Raw genomic sequence first — 21,340 nt, 5'->3', positions numbered from 1 at the left:
CACCAGGCTCCTCTGTCCATGGAATTCTCCATGCAAGAGTGGGTAGCCATTCCCTTCTCCAGGGGATCTTCCTGATCCAGGGATCAAACACCAGATCCCCCGCACTGTGGGCAGATTCTTTACCATCTGAGTCACCAGGAAAGTCCTTCTTGCTTCTTAAACAACAATCTAATAATTGATCCTGGGCAATTTCACTATCACAAGCCCAGGGCCTCTGGGTTCTGAAGTAGTAAATAAACCCTACACCTGTACTTCTGAGTGCCGTGAGCCTGCAGGACTCACCAACTCTGATTCTTGACTCTTTCTATAAAATCTTACAATTCTAGGCCATGCTACAAATCTAAAGTTTTGCAACAACTGTGAGAGAAGAAAATCTTAAGATCGTATGCAGTGTTTCTATTAACCCAAGTTCATATGCCCAAATGCACAGTGAAGCCAAACAAACTGAAACACACCGTAGTTTGGAACAGAGAAAGGTTTGTTGCAAGGGTCATGCAAGGAAACGGGTGGCTGATTGCCTTAAACAGCCCCGAACTCTGAAAGGTTTCAGCAAAGCACTTCTAAAAAGCCAGGGAAGGGAGGGGTTTGCAGGGTGTGTGATCAACTTGTACACAGTTCTCTGACCGGCAGATACATTGGTGAGAGGTGGTGTCACAGGGGTACACATTATCAGCCCTTAGGCTCCAGGAGGCCTGGGGCTTTGTGCTCAAGGTTGTCAAGTAGTTAACATCTTGCTGGAGATGGGGAGGGGTTACATCTGCAAAACAACTCAGGAAATTTGCATCAAATACTTTCATCCAGGTACTTCAGGAAATAACAGCCTTCCAGCTCAGGTAGTAAAGAATCTGCTGGCAATTCAGGAGATTCGAGTGCTATCCTTGGGTCGGGAAGATTCCCTGGAGAAGGAAATGCCTTACCCACTCCAGTATTCTTGCCTGGAGAATTCCACAGACAGAGGAGCCTGGCTACAGTACATGGGATCACAAGGAGATGGGCATGACTGAGCGACTAACTAACCTTGGGATTTCTTTGGAAGGAATGATGCTAAAGCTGAAACTCCAGTACTTTGGCCACCTCATGCGAAGAGTTGACTCATTGGAAAAGACTGATGCTGGGAGGGATTGGGGGCAGGAGGAAAAGGGGACGACAGAGGATGAGATGGCTGGATGGCATCCTGACTCGATGGACCTGAGTCTGAGTGAACTCCGGGAGTTGGTGATGGACAGGGAGGCCTGGCATGCTGCGATTCATGGGGTCACAAAGAGTCGGACAGGACTGAGCGACTGAACTGAACTGAACTGAGCGACTAACGCACACAGGTACTTCAGAGAGGAGCTAAAGCAGAGGACATGCAGGAAGGCCTGTCCTTGGGAAGCCCTCTTCGGGTCCTGGAGCTCAGTTACATTTCTAGGTGTCAGACCCTATCAAGCATTTGGCAGGGAAATGCACGATAGAGCTGGGTGGGACAAGAGAAAAGTGCCCTCTGTTAGAAAACAAGCAGCTGCCTTTACTGCCTCGAACACTTCCTGCTGTTCTAAGCGGCAGTTTTCCTTCTGTACAGTGTGTTGAGCAATAGCCCCACCTACAGGCTGCTGAGAAAAGTGCAGCAGTTGGGCTTAAGCCCACAAAGGGGTGCTCATCTGTGAGCTTCTCTACTTCTCTACTTCTCTACTCATTTCTGCTCTGTCCATTTTAGGAAAAAGACTCATTCCTCCTGTGCTCAAAATAGCAGGATTCGTGACTCCCAGTGGTCCTCCCACAATCACGTGTTCCACATTGCAGGTTGACCAACTAATCTTGGGCAAACCTATGCTGTCTGGTTTCAAAATGAAGATCCCATGTTCCAGTGAGGTCTTCAGTCCCAGACAAGCCAGAATGGTCACCTTCCATGTTTCCCAAGGACTCACTGATTTCCCTCTGCGACAGGAAGGTATCGGTGGTGCCCATATCACTTCCTCTTTGCTGGGTGAGAAATTTATAGAGTCATCCTGCTCATGGCCCTCCTGGCAGCAGGCTTACCAAACAGTGGCATAACTTATACATGTGGGCCCCTGATTTGAAGTCTAGTCAGTTACTCTTGCCTGGAAAATCCCATGGACGGAGGAGCCTGGTAGGCTGCAGTCCATGGGGTCACTAAGAGTCGGACACGACTGAGCGACTTCACTTTCACTTTTCACTTTCATGCACTGGAGAAGGAAATGGCAACCCACTCCAGTGTTCTTGCCTGGAGAATCCCAGGAACAGGGGAGCCTGGTGGGCTGCTGTCTATGGGGTGGCACAGAGTCGGACACGACTGAAGCGACAGCAGCAGAAGTAGCAGCAGCAGCATTATAAAGGATTGTGTTAATAAAACCTTTTAAAAATGCAAAGTTAATTCTTGGATTTATAAACTATTTTTGTCAATGCTTCAATGACAGCACACTTTTGTTTCAGTGTCAATAAGTTTAATTAACCATCTCCTTTTAAAGATCATCAACATTTTTGAGACTTCATTAGACTTTGAGATCTCATTTCCATTAATAGCCCAAACTATAATAGAATACACCTATATTTTACTTACACCAAGAAATTCATGCTTGTGACAAAATCTGTATCAAAAAACTTCTGAGAATCCGCTCGAAATGCTTCCCTGTCACCCAGGCCTTCCTGGAGGATGGCAATCTTTCAGGTTGCCCTTGAGATCCTGCTGATATCATGATGACCACGTCTCTTGCTTAACTGTTTTCTTATAGTCAGGTTCCCTCCTGGTGTGAGTACAGATCTGTCCCTTAATTGCTATGGCAGTTCTAGAGACCTGGTTGGCATCTGACAAGAAACCTAGAGGAGGCACAAGCACAGAAAATAACTGCTCCTCGTAGATCCACTCTATGTACAGTGGGGATACATGACGTTGTGGATGGGAGCATGATAGGGAGACCTACCATCACATGATCTGAATTCCACCCTTTAGTAGCTGTGTGATATTGTAAAACCCACCTAAGCTCCCTGAGCCTGTTTCCTCATTTATGAAGAGGGGATAATAATAACATTCAGTTCAGTTCAGTTCAGTCGCTCAGTAGTGCCCGACTCTTTGCGACCCCATGAATTGCAGCACACCAGGCCTCCCTGTCCATCACCAACTCCCGGAGTTCACTCAAACTCATGTCCATCGAGTCGGTGATGCCATCCAGCCATCTCATCCTCTGTCGTCCCCTTCTCCTCCTGCCCCCAATCCCTCCCAGCATTAGAGTCTTTTCCAATGAGTCAACTCTTCGTATGAGATGGCCAAAGTACTGGAGTTTCAGCTTTAGCATCATTCCTTCCAAAGAACACCCAGGACTGATCTCCTTTAAGATGGACTGGTTGGATCTCCTTGCAGTCCAAGGGACTCTCAAGAGTCTTCTCCAACGCCACAGTTCAAAAGCATCAATTCTTCAGCACTCAGCTTTCTTCACAGTCCAACTCATATCCATACATCACCACTGGAAAAACCATAGCCTTGATTAGACAGACCTTTGTTGGCAAAGTAATGTCTCTGCTTTTGAATATGCTATCTAGGTTGGTCATAACTTTCCTTCCAAGGAGTAAGCGTCTTTTAATTTCATGGCTGCAGTCACCATCTGCAGTGACTTTGGAGCCCAAAAAAATAAAGTCTGACACTGTTTCCACTGTTTTCCCATCTATTTGCCATGAAGTGATGGGACCAGATGCCATGATCTTAGTTTTCTGAATGCTGAGCTTTAAGTCAAAGTTTTCACTCTCCTCTTTCACTTTCATCAAGAGGCTCTTTAGTTCCTCTTCACTTTCTGCCATAAGGGTGGTGTAATCTGCATATCTGAGGTTATTGATATTTCTCCCAGCAATCTTGATTCCAGCTTGTGCTTCTTCCAGCCCAGCATTTCTCATGATGTACTCTGCATATAACATGAAAGCTTATACATGAATGTTCACAGCATCGTTATTCATAATAGCCAAAAAGTAGAAACAACCCAAATGTCCATCAATAAGTGAATGGGTAGACAAAAGATGGCTATTATTTAGAACGAAAAGGTATGAAGTACTTACATACTGAAGTATGTATGAAGTACTGCTGCTGCTGCTAAGTCGGTTCAGTCGTGTCTGACTCTGTGCGACCACATAGATGGCAGCCCACCAGGCTCCCCCATCCCTGGGATTCTCCAGGCAAGAACACTGGAGTGGGTTGCCATTTCCTTCTCCAATGCATGAAAGTGAAAAGTGAAAGTGAATTCGCTCAGTCGTGTCCAACTCTTCACAACCTCATGGACTGCAGCCTACTAGGCTCCTCTACCCGTGGGATTTTCCAGGCAAGAGTACTGGAGTGGGGTGCCATCGCCTTTTCCAATGAAGTACTGGTGAACCTCAAAAACAATATGCTAAGTGAAAGAAGCCAGTCATCAGGGCTTTCCTGGTGGCTCAGTGGTATAGAATACACCTGCCAAAGCAGGCACCACAGGTTCGATCCCTGGGTCGGGAAGATCCCCTTGAGAAGGGAATGGCAACCCACTCCAGTATTCTTGCCTGGAAGATCACATGGACAGAGGGGCCTGGCAGGCTATAGTCCATGAGGTTGCAAAAGAGTCATACATGACTTAGTGACTAAACAGTCACTGCATTTTGAACCCTTTTTTGACTATGAGGGCTACTCTATTTCTTCTATGGGATTCTTGCCCACAGTTGTAGATACAATAGTCATTTGAATTAAATTCTCCCATTCTTGACCATTTTGAAGTTCACTGATTCCTAAGATATTGATGTTCAATTTTTCCATCTCCTGCTTGACCACATCCAATTTACCTTGATTCATGGACCTAACATTCCAGGTTTCTGGGGAATAGTGCTCTTTACAAGCATCAGGCTTTACTTTCACCACCAGACACATCCACAGCTGAGCACCATTCCCACTTTGGCCCAGCTGTTTCATTCTTACTGGAGCTATTAGAATTGTTCTCTGCTCTTCCCCAGTAGCATATCGGACACTTTTCAACCTGGTGGCTGGGGGTGGGGTGGGGGGAGTGGGGAGCTTATTTTCCAGCATCATATCTTTTTGCCTTTTCATACTGTCCATGGGGTTCTCCAGGCAAGAATCCTGGACTGGGCTGCCATTTCTTTTTCCAGTGGACTGTGTTTTGTCAGAACTCTTCACTATGACCCATCTGTCTTGGGTGGCCCTGTGTGGCATGGCTCATAGCTTCATTGAGTTATACAAGCTGCTTTGCCACGAAAAGGCTATAATCCATGAAGGTGGTGGTGGGGGGCATCCAGTATATTTCACTAAATTTGAACCACGAAGAGAAAAAGTGAAGATCTGAATCTCTTTCCTTCTAAGAGACCACTACAGTCCTAACTACCCTTGTCCAATCTCTGCTCAACAACCTCTAAGCTCCACACCATCTGAAGGGATGTGGGGGGAGCACCACGGCTGCCTCTCTGGAACCAGTCCCAGTTCACCCCAAACTCCCCGTTTTTCTCCTGCTCACAACCCTGCACCCCAAAACTGCTCTTTTAAAACACAGTGAGTCTGCCCCCAAAGGTTTATTGACTTCTTCAGTAGGAACAGAAAACCCCCCACTAAATAAATGCAGAGGGCACACACATGCATGTAAACACACACCCAGTTATGCCCACGAGGCACTGCAAGTCAGAGTGGTCATGAACAGAAAAAGTGAATTCCAGATATTTTCATATTGAAAACAAGAATGTGGCCAACGTCTCTTCCCAGCCCCAGGCATATTCTATCTAAGTCCTAATATGGACCCGACAAGTTGTGCTGACTTCCAGGTTTCACAGATTCCAGTTTTCTCTCGGTTGCCCAGCGTTCCCACCACTGCTCTTCCTGTACCCTCATGCCTGTAAGAACAGCGGAAGAGGGTAGAGGTGATCTCTGCAAAGCAGCAGTGAGTGGTCGTGAAGTGAGATCTTAATTCTCTGGCCAGGAATTGAATCTGGGTAGCTTGGATGAAAACCAGAAATTCTAGCCACCAGACCAGCAAGTGCTAGAGGCTAGAAGCTAATTTTCCCTGGATCTTTGCCCTCAATGGAAAAATGCATTTATCATGGAGATAAAAACTGTAAATGCCGATACAAAGTTTATTACATAGCACAACAAGTAGGGGAGCACACAGAAACAGTTTATTTAGTTCAGATGATAGAAGCAAGGCAGAGAGGCTCACCTGGAGAGAAGGGTGTGGGTGTCTCCCCTAGTGAGGAGGTGAGCAGTAAAAAGGCAGTTATGTCATCTACTGGGGTCCAGCTCCGGTTGGATCCAGGGATTCCCTCTGGAGGACGGCGTTGGCGAAAAGGATAGCAAAGCAGAGAGATCAGAGGCTTGATATGACTGGTTTACGTGGGAAACCAATAAAGTTCGTGACACCGAACTTTCTCTGACCACGGAGGCCGCAGGCACTCTCTCGAATCGCTGAAAGTGCCCCACCTTAGGCACCTTCTCGAGTGGGTCTTAGAAGCCCAGGCAAGTAAGTGGTCTCAGAGAGCCTCCACGCTCCAGTCATTCATCCTGAAGGAAGAACAGAGAAGAAAAGGAGAGAAAAGGAAGCAAAAACAACCAAGCCTGATGAGCAAGGTCCGTAGCTTTATTTTCAAAAGAAGCTTTTATACCCTAAGTTGTACATAGAAGATAATAAGGGGTGCAAAGTCATGCAAGGTCATCAGTCCTTGACCCTTATCGAAAGCAGGCTTTCTTTCTGCAAACTTATCATATACAAAGGCTTTAGGTGATTTACATCATCTTCTGGTCAGGAGACCTGCTAACATTCTTCTTCTGATAAAGGTTAGTCAACTAGAAAAATTTATTTTCTCCAGAGGTGATTTTTCTTAAAGTTTGGGGCCACTCCCTGAAAGCACTAGATAGAGTTGCATTCCTATAGGGCAAAGGTGCAGTGGGGATAATCAAGGGAAGAATTTATTAGCTCAAGGGTCTAAGGTTGTTATTAACATTAAGGCTTCTACTTATATTTCCATATACCAACTATATTAATCAATACACTCCCAGGGACACAGTGAGTAAAGGATATGGAAACTTGGCAGCAGGCATTAGCTCAACAAAGAAATCCTCTATTAGTTCTATTTTAATAATTTCTAACTCTCCGAGAGGCTCTGCATTGTTAGAATATCTTAAACTTTCCTTGCCTCTCATGGTTGGGAGGCTGTGAACAATCACATGCATAGCTGTAAGAGTCCAGAAACTTGTCAGGCAGGTTAGAAAGCTTTCTGAGGGATTTGAATTGAAACACTCCTATTATGCCCAGGAGGCTAATTAACTAGAGCTCTAAATTTATTTCCTTCAGAGAAAGGTGATCGGGGATAGCCCCCCGTTAATGTCAGAGGAGTTGGTGAAAGTCGTAAAATAGTAAAACAGACAGATCTGGTTTTGGGGTAGATGCTCGAGCAGTTCCAGGGGGTCCCTTGAGCCCTGACTCGCCTTGCCCGTCAGTGCTCTCCTGCAAGACCTTGTCATGGGTGGGAACTCTCGTGCTGGCTTCCGGCAGTCATCCATATAGGGCAGTTCTTCCAGGTCTTGGTTTACCTTTAGCCAATTATCTGGTTTCCTTTTCCATACCTGGCCTACCCTGGGACCCTCTCCTGGGCGCACCTGCACCCCTCAGCCAAGGCGGATCTTGAAGTGAAGGCTTCTGGGAGGACAAGACTCCTTATGGCCTGGCATTATCCCCTTACTTTTGACCCCTCAAGCAGCCTTTCTGCACATGTACAGTGTCTCCCTGTCCCAAAAAAGGGGGGAGGGAGATCCCTTAGTCCTTTACTCAAACAGGGTTTTGCCTCTCTGTCCTTGCCACGACTATTACTTTAAGGTGTTTACAAGAGACAAAGACGGGTTATTTGTTTATCCTCTTTCTGTTGTTGATTCCATTTCCGAGGGCAAGCAGGAGGTTGTAAATGCCTTATCTGGAGCCCAGCTGTATCTTGTCTCAGGAGATGCAAACAGGAGGCCAGGTGTAAATGTCTAACCTGGAGCCCACCTATCTCCTGCCTCAGGGACCTCTGCACCTTCACTTGGGAACCACAAGCAGTTCCCAGGTTGATGATTCCTAGACAGACTCTCCAAGGACCAGAAGGCAGAGTTTTCTCCACAGAGGGCTGGCATCTCTACACATCTCTTCAATCTTTTGTTTGTCCCACATAAACAGTGCCCCAAGGATATTCCTCCAGGTCTCAGAAACTGGAGCAAAGGCAAGGAAAAGCAAGCTTGGGCTAGCAAGCAAGGCAAGCTTGGGTGCTGCGTTGGTTAGTTTGATGTGTGACTTGGCTAGGTCGAAAGTATTTGTAGATGAGGTTAACATCATCTATAATCAATTAACTTTAAATAAAGGTGATTATCCTCAATAATGTGGACAGACCTCATCCAGTCAGCTTAAAGTGGCTAAGAACAAAACTGAAGTTTCCTTGAGGAGGAGAGATTCCACCGGTGCACTGTAGAGATCACTCCTGCTTGATATTGCCTTAAGATTTCAAGCTCGCCTAGCCCCCTACAATGGCATATGCCAATTCCTTGCAGGCAGTCAATCCACACATACACATATACATATATGATTCACTGGTTCTGTCTTTCCAAGAGAACCCCTGAACACTACAGATGCCTTCTTACTCTTTGCAAAACCTGCTACCATAGAACATTGTTTTATAGACTTGGAGACTGAAGTCCACTAAAGTGAGGTAACTTGCTCAATGTCAGTGGCAGAGCTGAGGTGTAAATTTCAAGTTTCTTCCTCTGTGCCCATTGCTCTCAGTTCTCTTTCCTCTGTGGTTTTTAGACTGTCACCCATCAGAAGTGACACTGTGTTGGTCTGCAAGATCTTCACTGTAGAGAATCCTTACTTTTTATAGCATTGGACTTTAGAATTTTCTGCACAGATGCAAACACCTACCTGTCAACACCACAGCCCAACAGCAGTGACAAAGGCCGTGTAATGCCCCCAATCCAATTCCAGGTACTTGTAGGTCTAACGCAGTGATTTAGAAATTCAGAGTTGGCTACCTGCTCATATACCACTTCTGTCCCTGTGCCTCTCTGCTGTCACCACCATTGCAAAGGGGTGGGAACCAGTGGGTCTTTGGAAGAAAATGACTGCTACAAAAATGACTGCTACCATGTCTGCTGATTTTCTCCTCGCTCTGCCCTGCCACACATACACTATGCTTTCTTATTGTCCCTTGGCTGCCAAACATCAGCAATCATCAATAAGCTCCACCTCAGTAAGTCAGAGAGAGACAAATACAACATGATATCACTTACATATGGAATCTAAAATATGACACAAATGAACCTGTCGATAGAACAGAAACAGACTCACAGGCACAGAGAACAGACTTGTGATTGCCGAGTGGGAGGTAAGTGAGGGAGGGATGGATTGGTATTTTGGGGTTAGTCGATGTAAGCTATTATATTTAGGATGGGTAAACAAGAAGGTCTGACTATATAGCACAGGGAACTATATTTAATAAACTGTGGTAAACCATAATAGAAAAGAATATAAAAAACAATGTATTCTGTGCTCAGTCATGTCCAACTCTTTGTCAGACAAGTACACATATAGGTGTGTGTGTGTGTGTGTGTATGTGTGTGTGTGTGTATGTGTGTGTGTGCTAAGTTGTTTCAATCTTTGCAACCCCATGGACCGTAGTCTGCCAGGTTCTTCTGTCCATGGGATTCTCCAGGCAAGAATACTGGAATGGGTTGCCATTTCCTTCTCCAGGGCATCTTCTCGACCCAGGGATAGAACCAGTGTCTCCTCCATTGGCAGGTAGGTTCTTTACTGCTGAACCACCTGGGAAGTCCCCCCCCCAAAAAAAAAAACCCAATGTATATATATAAAACCTGAATCACTTTGTTGTACAGCAGAAATTAACACAACATTGTAAATCAACTATACTTTAATAAAATAAATTTTTAAAAAATAATGATAATCTCTTCACCTCAATCAAACTTACCTCTGATTCCTTCTCTTAGGAACTCACTAGCTAAATAATTTGAAATTTTACATTGTCTGTAGTGATACAGCCAACAAACCGGTTGACTAGACATACTTCACAGACAATACTTATATAATGAAAAGAGTGTTTTTGTCTCAACTCCAAAGAAACACAAGTTGGAAAAAACAATTGGGGGTAGGCCAGGTACCAGAAGATAAAGACTTAAAGAATCCTAATCAGCGCCTTTCAGATCCTGTCCAAAAGGATCAGTCCTAGATATGACTCATTTCATCAGAGCAATGGTAGTTTTTTTTTTTTAATGAATTGATTTATTTTGATTAGAGGATAATTACAATATTGTGACGGTCTTCGCCATACATCAAATGAATCAGCCACAGGTATACATGTGTCCCCCCATCCTGAACCCTTCTCCCACCTCTCTCGCCACCCTATTCCTCTGAATTGTCACAGAGCACTGGGTTTGGGCCCCCGGCTTCCTGCATCGAACTTGCACTGGTCATCTATTTTATCTAACATGTGTATGGTAATGTACAATGCTGTTCTCTCAAATCATCCCACCCTCGCCTTCTCCCACTGAGTCCAAAAGTCTGTTCTTTACATCTGTGTTTCCTTTTCTGCCCTGCATGTAGGATCGTCGGTATCATCTCTCTCAATCCCATGTATATGCATTAGTATACGGCATTTGTCCTCTTTCTGACTTACTTCACTCTGTATAATAGGCTCCGGATTCCTCCACCTCATTAGAACTGACTCAAAAGCGTTACGGCTGCAGTTGTTGCTGCCACACAGTCTTGTTGTCGGAACCATCTTTGGTGTCTGGTTCAGTCATTGTCCCCTGGTTAGCCAGTATATGACATAGCTGTAATGCCACCAAAATTTGGCACCCCAGAGGTGCGAAGGACTGAACACAGCTGAAGCAATGGACCTGGACCTTCACTGCTGGGTCAGCAATGATTTCTCAGCATGGAAGCGACCAAGAAGTCCCTCTTTGTTTCTTTTAATATTAAAAAAATAATTACTGAGTGAAAGATTGTTTAAATTCCATAGTAGCTTCCCCACCTAGGGAGAGGAAGTCTCACAGTAGCTTCCCCACCTAGGGAGGGGAAGTCTCACAGGGACCTCCCATGTGGTCCAGTGGCTAAGACTCCATGCTCCCAATCGTGGGCCCGGGATTCAATCCCTGGTCAAGGAACTAGATCCCACATGTTGCAACTAAAAATCCTGCATGCCACAAGTAAGACCTGGCATGACCAAATAAATTAATTAATTTAAAAAACTTTCACACAGATAATTTCATATATTCCCATAATAACCCTTTTTCTTCCCCTATCTCTATATTGCCCTTCCCCCCTTTCCTTATCCCACTTGTAACCGCTATCCTTCCCCCTCTATCTCTGAGTCTGCTTCTTTTTTGTTTTACTCACTAGTTTGTTAGCCATAGGCTGACTTATACACTCTTGGTTTCTGATCACACAACTCTGAACATACAGGCTTCACAGTCATCCACATCCACACCCACTTATTCCAAGAGTCAGGCAGTTGACCAGAGTCAACCTCTCTCATGAAGAAACATTCTGGCTTGCGATAAGAGAGAAAATTTCTCCTTGTTCTGATCCCAGGCCTGCCAGTTTCCTGACCTGACACTTCTTTCCACAGCAAGCACCCCACCATTGGACAACCGATAACCTGTGAGCAGCGGCAGTGCATAGCTTAACGAGTTTCTGGGCACCCACCCTTAGGCCCTTTCTGCACATCACCGCCCACTCGTCCTTTGTTACACTTTTGAACTTGTTCTAGGTTATATGCTCAGTGTCCTTTTGGATCATGTTGCCCCTAGAAGTTTAACTCTAGTTCATGTAGAGTAGGGATTTCTGACTCAGATGAGGGCTCTACAACTGAGGAGTTTCTTAGATATCGTGGTCATTCAGAGGAGTTCTTCCAGAGATTATGAGCTGCAAACTGAATAATGTCAGAGGTCTTTTCAAGTAACTGAAGACTCAGCCTGCAAAACAATTTAAGGCCCAACCATACTCATTGACTGAGTCTCATAATTTTTTAATTTAAAATCTTAGAGGAGTTCACTGAACTTTCTGAGGGCTAGGCTTAGGTAAGAAGACTACCTGGATCACTGTCCCATTTGGCAACCATAGTGCATGGCAAGAAGCCACCCCAGGCTTTTAAAGGGTCAAGGATAAGCAATCGTGTTGTGTTCAAAGTTGCTCTCTGGTTAGAAAAATGGAGATGTGGAGGGCGTAAGAACTTCTGTCATTGTCTTTTCTCTTCTAACATAGTCTCCAGCTGCAAATTGTGATGTTCTAAAGGAAAACGTAAGGCTTCCCAGGTAACCCTAATGGTAAAGAACCTGCCTGCCAATGCAGGAGACTTCAGAGACACAGGTTTGATCCCCAGGTTAGGAAGATCCCCTGTAGGAAGGCATGACAACCCACTCCAGTTTTCTTGCCTGGAGAATCCCATGGACAGAGGAGCCTTGCTGGCTATAGTCCATAGGGTCTCACAGAGTCAGACACAACTAAAGCAACTTACAAAGGAAAACATGGGGCTTCCCATCTGGCGCTAGTGGTAAAGAACCTGCCTGCCAGTGCAGGAGATGTAAAAGATGTGGGTTCAATCCCTGGAGGAGGGCATGGCAACCCACTCCAGTATTCTTGCCTGGAGAATCCCCATGGACAAGAGGAACCTGGCAGACTACAGTCCATGGGGTCACAAGGAGTTGGACATGACTGAAGCACAGCACACATGATATTATTAGCCCATAATGATCCCATAATCAGAGAGAAACGATTACTCTTAATCTCTCCTTCTGCCTGTTATGTCATGCTGCACTATTATAGCCAAGCTGGAAGGTAAGGGATTTTTCTCTACTAACTTTTGTTATAAGAATTTGGGCAGCAAAGCAAGTCACTGAACTTCTCAATTTCATCAGCCACAAATATCATGTTACTCATTTTTCGAGGTTGCTGGGAAGACAGAGATGTTTGCTGCATTTAGTGTAAGACTTGTCATAGGCTATCATGTAACATAGTTACTATTGTCATCATATACATTTTCCGTTCCATGCCCCATTTTCCTTAAGAAGTGATTGCCTGGAACTCATATTTCTGAGTCCACAGTCACTTGAGTGGTCTGTCATAGGTATAACAAATACCTGGGTAACTTTCATAATTTTCTGTTCCTTACCTTTTAACTTCATTGCACTGACTCCGTCAGTCTGTCCGCTTACAGTGTCTGTACAACAGCTCCATGACAATTCAGTTGAACAGAACTGGCTCCTTTAGCTACCTTAGAAATACCAATTGACCACTAGGTGTCAGAGCTGCTCAGAAACCACATTCATTTCTCCACCTTTTTTTAAAATTATTTTTTTTAATTGAAGGATAATTGCTTTACAGAATTTTGCTGCTTTCTGTCAAACCTCAGCATGAATCAACCATAGGTATACATATGTCCCCTCCCTCTTGAACCTCTCTTCAATTATCCCACCCCTCTAGGCTGATACAGAGCTCCTGTTTGAGTTTCCTGAGCCATACAGCAAATTCCTGTTGACTATCTATTTTACATATAGTAATGTAAGTTTCCATGTTACTCTTTCCATACATCTCACACTCTCCTCCCCTCTCCCCATGTCCAAAAGTCTATTCTCCACCTTTTTATGAAGAGATTTTCAGTGACTTTGATAACCATTTCATGAGGGTCACATTTCTATTGGGGATCAATTTTGCTTGAGTTTGCAAGTCTATGTTTCATGCCAGTATCATTTGTTTTCTTCAAGGATAAAATTTAAGGACAGTTTGCTATTTTTGCAGTCCATGTGATAGAGTGGCTGACACACAGGTGACCATGGACCCAAGTTATACTGAGGAAAAAGACAACTGCAAAGCCCTAAAAAAAAATCAAATAGTGATGAAAAGACCAGGCTCAGAGAGTGGTATGATTACAGTGACAATAAGAAGCTACAACTAAAATAAAACATCTATTATGATATAAAAGTCATCAAACTCTACACCTTAGACATCAAGCCTTTTGGAATAAAAGGTCTCTTCTTTTTCTTTAATTGCACTGGGATCCTGGACCAGAGGCATGAGGGCATGAGAGTTTGCAGTCATGGAGGGTCTGGTTAAAGAACAGGCTCAGAGGACAGCTTACATTAACTGCTTAGCAATGTTAGCGCTAGTTCCAAAAGTCACCTAAATATTGTTCAGAACATAATAATGGACATAAGCTGTAACAACACTGAGGAAAGAGAAAAAGAAGGAGAAAGAACTCTCTCTAGAGGAGAGACCTCCATGGCAAGAATAAATCTACCAAGGCACACAGAGGAAGAAGGTTTTATAAATCAAGTTCCTAGGGTCTAAAAGAGTGTATTCCAAGACAAAAAAAAAAAAAATTTGATGTGAAATTTATCCATTTTACTTCATTTTCTTTCCTGTCTTTGTCTTGCATCTCTCTGCACATCAGAAAATTAAATACAGGTCCCAAGTACCTGCCTAATTCCTCAATCAGGTAAAACCTGAAACCAAGGGGGGAAAAGTGGCACCTGGACGCAGTGTCCCCACCTGTGATAGCACAGTGGAAGGGAGATACACAAAATCATGCTGTCTGGCACCTCTGACCTTGAGAGAGTTTCAGCAGTTGTCCTTCCCATGTGGCAGAAGCTCTAAGGTTGATAAATAAATTTCCCTCACAAATAATCTAGGTGCCCTTTAGACCACTGTTTCTCCTAGGGCAAGCAAGTCTGTGCACTTGCCCTTCGGTGATAAGCATCCCTACTATGCGTCATAGTGTCAAGGGTGGGGTTCCTGTCCATGCTGGGGCTCCATCTCTTACTCATCTCTATAGGCACACATCTCCTATGAACATCTCTGTCATTTATTTTGTACAGATTCTGTTCAATTAGCCCTTCTTCAGGAGGCATTGCTCTATGTGCAAATGTTGACATGAAGTGTCCATGAGAAAAAGGTGAGTTCAGGGTCTTGCTGCACTGCCACCTTAGGTTAGAACTTTGGGTAGTCTCGTTTTAGGTGTCTCTTATAAACTGTGTGTGTGAGTGCATGCTCAGTTATGTCTAACTCTCAGTGACCCCATGGACTCGAGCCCATCAGCCTCCTCTGTCCAGGGAATTTTCCAGGCAAGGATACTGGAATGGGTTGCCATTTCCTACTCCAGGGGATCTTCCTGACCCAAGGATCAAAACTGTGTCTCTTGCATCTCCTGCATCGGCAGGCAGATTCTTTACCAGTGTTATGCCCAGATGCATTTCTAGTCTAACCTGAGTATTTTAAAGAGACACTTTTAAATTATCTCCTGTGTTTTAATTACTAATATATTTGAACTTATTCCATGTTATTTTGTATTTACCATTTAGTTTGATGTTACTTCCCTTCACCTTTCTTATTGACAATTGTGTAGGTCTAGTTTTTTTTTTTTTTCCATCATTTCCCTATTGTCTAAGACATGGTATTTTTCAATATTCATATTCTATACTGTATAAGTATATAGTTAATTCAAATTTAAAATGTATTTTTCTAGCTAAATAGAAAGCTAATTCCCACTTTAGTTCTCACAAATAAGACAAAGTTGAAGTGTTTTATTTCCTTCTACTCTCTTCTACTTTTCAACTTCCAAGTTTACTTCTTGATAGAGAATGGTCTTTATCAAGAGGAAAAAAAGAAGTTTGAAGAATATATGCAAGAATGAAGAATTAATGGTAAGCAAAGAAAGTAGTACTAAATTAGTAAAGTAAATGTGTATTTTTTATAAGATCCTGATTACAAAATGCAATGATTTAGTTACTAAATACCTACTTCCCCCTGTTAGCCCAGAAGTCCCCTGGAAATTTACAGTGTGTGAGCGAGAGAAGTTCTTGTACTTTGGGGCCAGACAAAGATTCCTTTGAACACCCTGAACTGGGAAAGAGATGATATAATCTCTTCTATATGGTCATAGCCATCTACTCTGTTCTTCACCTCTAGCTCATACTGGATAGCTTCCCACAAAAGTTTCTTTTCTATCCACAGGTGAGGGCACTGATGCTGTCTGAAAAGCCCCATTTCTGCTTTCCAGAGCCACCCTTTCTAGAATCAATTTGTTCAAGACTTAATTTCCTTATCAATTTCAGTTTTTGGTCACTCATTTGGTCCTGATTCTTTACTGACTTTATCTGGTTGGTTCTCAACCAACATCACACCGGACTGTTCTCCACACCTTCCCCTTGGTCTCTGTTATCATGATTTGGCACTTTGTTTTGTCCCCTGAGGGCTTCTCTGACAGCTCAGTTGGTAAAGAATCCATCTGCAATGCAGGAGGCCCTGGGTCGATCCCTGGGTTGGGAAGATCCCCTGGAGAAGGGAAAGGTTACCCACTCCAGTATTCTTGCCTGGAGAATTCCACAGACTGTATAGTCCATGGGGTCGCAAAGAGTCGGACACGACTGAGGACATCACTTTCACTTTGTCTCCTGAACTTCACTACTGATTCCACCCCAGCTAGGAAAGGTGTTTGGATGCATCTTTTATTGTTTTACAAAGATGACCTTGTGGAGGAAAAGAAAGGGAAGAGAGTAAGTTAAATATTGTTTCTTGACTACCAAATACGTTCCAAATACTTTGCTTGATGATTTCGACACACGCTTAATCAGTTCAACCAATACTGGAGTTAGATGTCATTAACCTTTAAAAGGATGTCAAACACACTCCAATTTAGTTGATTTCCAAACAAGTGTGAAATGATTAAGGTTCTATAACCTAATAAAAGCACCAAGATTTATTGATCAATTTATTAGTCAGGAAGTATTCATGTCTTCCCAGCAACTAATGACCTTTTTGAAGTTAAATTAAGTTACAAATGCATTTTATTTCAACTCCAGGGAAACTGCCATAGGCATTCAAGGGCATATATGACAGTTTCTGTTTTAATGCACTTCTAAAATAACAATATTTTGGCTTGACACATCATTTGGTATCTTTTTAAAGATTAATTTGTGGTACAAAATTCTCAGAAGACTCAAATACATGGTTGCATGACAAAATATATGAGATACCACTGTGTGTTACGTGAGTCTAGTTTTCTCTCTTCATTCTTTACAGTCATAAAATTCTTCACCATCTCCTATTTTCTAAAATGTCTTAGAAGATGGACTGGTACTTTCGGTTATATCATGTTGATATTTTACAAGGTATTACGATATGCAGAGATAGTCATGGGGAGTAGTAAAACTGTTGAATATTTCAATGTTCTCTTTCAAGTATATTTCTAAGAACACAAAAATCCTATGTGTGGAGACAATTAGTGCATACAACCGGACTGAATTCATGCTAGTAGCAAAAAGTTGCCTTTCCTCATAGGTGAAAATTAATTTAAAAAAATCACGAATCTATAAAGAGAAGTGAGAACTATTACTCCTAAGTAGCAAGATCATCTCACGTACTTATCATAATGAAGAGGGAGAGTTTCTGCCTTCATCTATTTTCCTGGCATCTGACAGGAGATGGCTTAAGATTGCTGACCACCTTTCTATTACACTGCTTCAAGCAGGAATTCCTTTGGAGATTCACCAAAAACTTTACTGAAACATACATCACAAGGGGAAGAAGCAGTCAGTGCAATTTAGAGAATATATTACTCTTGTGGTGTAATATATCACTGGGTCACTGCTTTGGTGAATAACTTTTTAAATTGTTTTAAGGTAGAAAAGACTTTTAAAAATATTTTGTTCATTAGAAACTTGAAACATTTTTATCCTATGCCTTACAGATCAAACTGGGGAGGGAGACAGTTGTTGCTGTTCAGTTGCTAAGTTATACCCAACTCTTTGTGACCCCATGAACTGCAGCACGCCAGGCTTCCCTGCCTTCATTATTTCCCAGAGTTTGCTCAAACTCATGTCCATTGAGTTGGTGATGCCATCCAACCATCTCATCCTCTGTTGTCCGCTTCTCCTCCTGCCTTCAATCTTTCACAGCATCAGGGTTTTTTAAAATGAGTCAGCTCTTCGCAGCAGGTGGTCAAAGTATTGGCACTTCAGCTTCAGCATCAGTCCTTCCAATGAACATTCAGGGTTGATTTCCTTCAGGATTGACTGGTTTGATCTCCTTGCAGACAAAAGGAGGGACTCTGAAGTGTCTTCTCCAGCACCACAGTTCAAAAGCATCAATTCTTCAGCTCTCAGCCTTCTTTATGGTCCAACTCTCACAGCCATACAACTACTGGAAAAACCAGAGTTTCGACTATACAAAGCTTTGCTGGCAAAATGATTTCTCTGCTTTTTAATACACTGTCTAGGTTTGTCATAGCTTTTCTTCCAAAGAGCAAGTGTCTTTTAATTTTGTGGTTGCAGTCACTGTCTTCAGTGATTTTGGAGCCCACGAAAAGAAAATCTGTCATTGTTCCCCCCATGCTTATTTCAGTTAGGTGAAAAGAATTCTAAAACTTTTCTAAGTGTTTACCCTGAAATACCACTGTTTTATATCCTGAGTCTTGTCTAAACCATATTAAAATGAGTCATTAGTCCCACTTCTAAGTACTTGCACCTATAAACTAACTCACATTTTCACTGGGAGCTCCTGACTTGGGGATACTTGCTTGAGGGTTTCACCTCTTTGTCCTTTATTGTCATTCATATGTATTTCATTTCTGTATAATTCCATGATTTGGAATTAGTAAGAATGATTTTTTAAAAATAGTCTCCAAAATGACTGATCATATTTGTGCAAGGCATACTGTTTATGCATCAGATTACTATAAAAGGGGTATTGCTTTCTTTCAAGCAATGTTCCCTTTAGATAGGGTTTCAATTTAGCTTCACTGCCAAAAGCTGTTCTGACATAAGTGTTTTTAAGAAAGAACAACTATCAACTCAGGTTTATTTGCATTTTATGTATTGTTTTTAAAAAGCCATAGAGCATATAATCAAATCTTTGTTAAATTATTCACAGTGTCCTGATTACAACCTATCTACAAGTCTTTTCCATTTTGTGGCAGTTTATAAAGTAGCTAACAAACTCCACTACTGATTTTGTACCAGTGTTGGTAAACTTTTTCAGAATTTAAATTTACTCACAGTAATTAATAGCCACTAATAACATGATCTCTTTCTTTTTTTAATAGCCAGAGTCTGCAATCTTGTGGTAGATGCAAAAACAAACAAATTAGGCCTGTCTCTTGGCTGGGTGACCTTCTGGGTCACTGATCCATCCCTTAAAAGCAGTCAGGTTTCTTACCTGAGGTCCTTGGATGAATTTCAGAGGGTATTTTGTGAATGTCTTAAAATTCAGTGCAAATCTTCCCTATGTGAGAGAGTGTATGGATTTTCACGTAAAACTTTTACCAGAAGAATTTGTGTGGTATGGTGGATCAGTGTAGTATGTAGCCTCTGAGTCAGACTGCCTGGATTTGTATCACAACACACCACTTGGCTGTTTGAACAAATGATGCAACTTTTCTCTGCTTCTGTGTTCTCAAAATTGCAGGAATAATCTTATAGGCCTGCTGTGAGAATTAAATGGAAAAATTTTGTGAGGTATGTGAAGCCCATAATACAGTGGTAGGTACTTAGTTAGCACTCACTAAATACTAGTAATTACCATCATGCTGTCAAAGGAATTTGCAACCACCAGAGTTAAGAGCCACTGACCTAAGGCATTTTTATGATTATACTTTAAAGAATCAGTTCCTGAGTTGAGAAGTCACACTAAAATGTAATTCTAATAGAATATGCATTGGCAAAAGATAGAGACTCATATTCATAATTAGAAAGGCCTCATAAATAACTCGGAAAATGTGGGAGGTCATTTGTGTTGTTTTCCATAGGAGCAAACCCATCTTCCTGACCTGGGGTAAGCTCCCAGATGAATCACTTTGAATCTGCTCCTGGCTGCTCCACCATCCAAGCTTGTCTTCAAACCCTGAAATAAACTTCCTAGGGTGAGAGCTTACATTGTGACTACAATTGTCAGTGCTTTCCCAGTATTTTCATTTTCAATTAGCACAGAAGTCAAAAGTTACAAAAGCAACGAGATTATGCATCTTTTAATGAAAGATAAAACAACAATATAAACATACACAAATTTACAGAGAAGGGATCAACTTTGAAACATCTGGAGTAAAAGGTGTCTCTTATTTAAATATGGTATAAAAATAAATGCAAGAAACATTAACCAAGAATGTACAGACAACAGACAAAGACGTAAGTTTGTTTCTGACTGTGATACATTGGTGAAATGAAACTTTCGGTGCTAATTTATTATTTAATAAATGTGAAGCTGTATGTATACTTCTTGATATATGCTTTTTTCCTTTTACAATTCTTCCGGTTTGTGACTGAAGTTTTAGTGACCTGTGTGTCTAGAAGAAGGTTTAAGAGAGAGAGAAAGGGGGGAAACAAAAGGTTTACTTCACTTGAACTGTTAAAAAGGAAAAGACACAGATCCAGCTTAGTACAAGGAAGAAGTTAGCAGACATTCTGAAATGGAGGCGTCAAGATGGTAGAGTCCCTTGGAGATGGCAGTGCCTTAATGTACACAAAGAAAGAACAATTCAGGTCCTTTGCTCATGCAACATCTTGGTCTAATGTCCTCTGCTCCAGGTAACAACAAAGAACTACAAAGTATATGCAGTGACTCCAGTTCGCTTTCATGCTACAAGATGATCCTTTTAATAAGACTGAACGAGGCTTGTTAACCTCTTTGACGTGAGAGATTTCCCCTGAGGAAAAATATAAACAAGGGAAGAAAGAGAAAACAATATGATCACTGAAAATCTGCTTAAGAGTAACATGTTTATTACAGCTGATACTGTACAAGGGTCAAAATAGAACCCTTTAGGTGCATCTTAGTTCAAATTTCATGACCAAGTTCCCTCCCTTCCTCCACCAATACATCAAACAAAATGACCCTCCCTTTTGCCATCCTCCCACCCCTCCACCCACTTCCTCCCCCTGCAAACAGACTGATGGGTTCACAGCACAAATCAGCAAATCATAAAACATGTCCAAAATGTTCCACTGAGGCTTAGCACTGATGCAACACCTAGGTTTGCAACTGGTTATAACATGTTACAGCAAACTTTAGGAAGTTGCTCTGAAAGATAGTGATGTGATGCATTCTTGTCCAATTGCTAACATTAGTGTTGCATTTATAAATATCTAGATGTGCACTGGGTATGATTTAATTAAACAAAATGATTTTTGAGGGTGAGACTGCTGGAAACTCATGATTGAATCTAATCCCTATCCTATATGGTAATGGAAAAACAAACAATCGGTGCCTAAAAGTTGAGAAAAGTCTATTTGCTTTGTACTTCAAACTGTAAATGTCTTCCTTTTCCATTTGATTTCCTCTAACCTCAACCTCAGAAAAAACCC

General features: G+C 42.4%; 1 protein-coding gene across 2 annotated transcripts in view; it reads right to left on the bottom strand.

Moving 5' to 3' along the window:
* Positions 1-17,184: 17,184 nt before the first annotated feature.
* RGS7 (regulator of G protein signaling 7) overlaps positions 17,185-21,340 on the bottom strand; it is a 480,171-nt gene continuing 476,015 nt past the window's right edge. For both annotated transcript variants that reach the window (XM_055582175.1, XM_055582176.1), the window contains one exon: positions 17,185-20,682. In XM_055582175.1, the coding sequence (XP_055438150.1) occupies positions 20,632-20,682 (51 nt within the window). In that variant the 3' untranslated portion in view covers positions 17,185-20,631. The remainder of the gene's footprint in view (positions 20,683-21,340) is intronic.

This window comes from Bubalus kerabau, chromosome 5, assembly GCF_029407905.1.
Source record: "Bubalus kerabau isolate K-KA32 ecotype Philippines breed swamp buffalo chromosome 5, PCC_UOA_SB_1v2, whole genome shotgun sequence".
NCBI classification, from domain to species: domain Eukaryota; kingdom Metazoa; phylum Chordata; class Mammalia; order Artiodactyla; family Bovidae; genus Bubalus; species Bubalus kerabau.
Note: the sequence above shows the minus strand (reverse complement) of the source record. Positions and strands in the feature narration are given on the sequence as shown.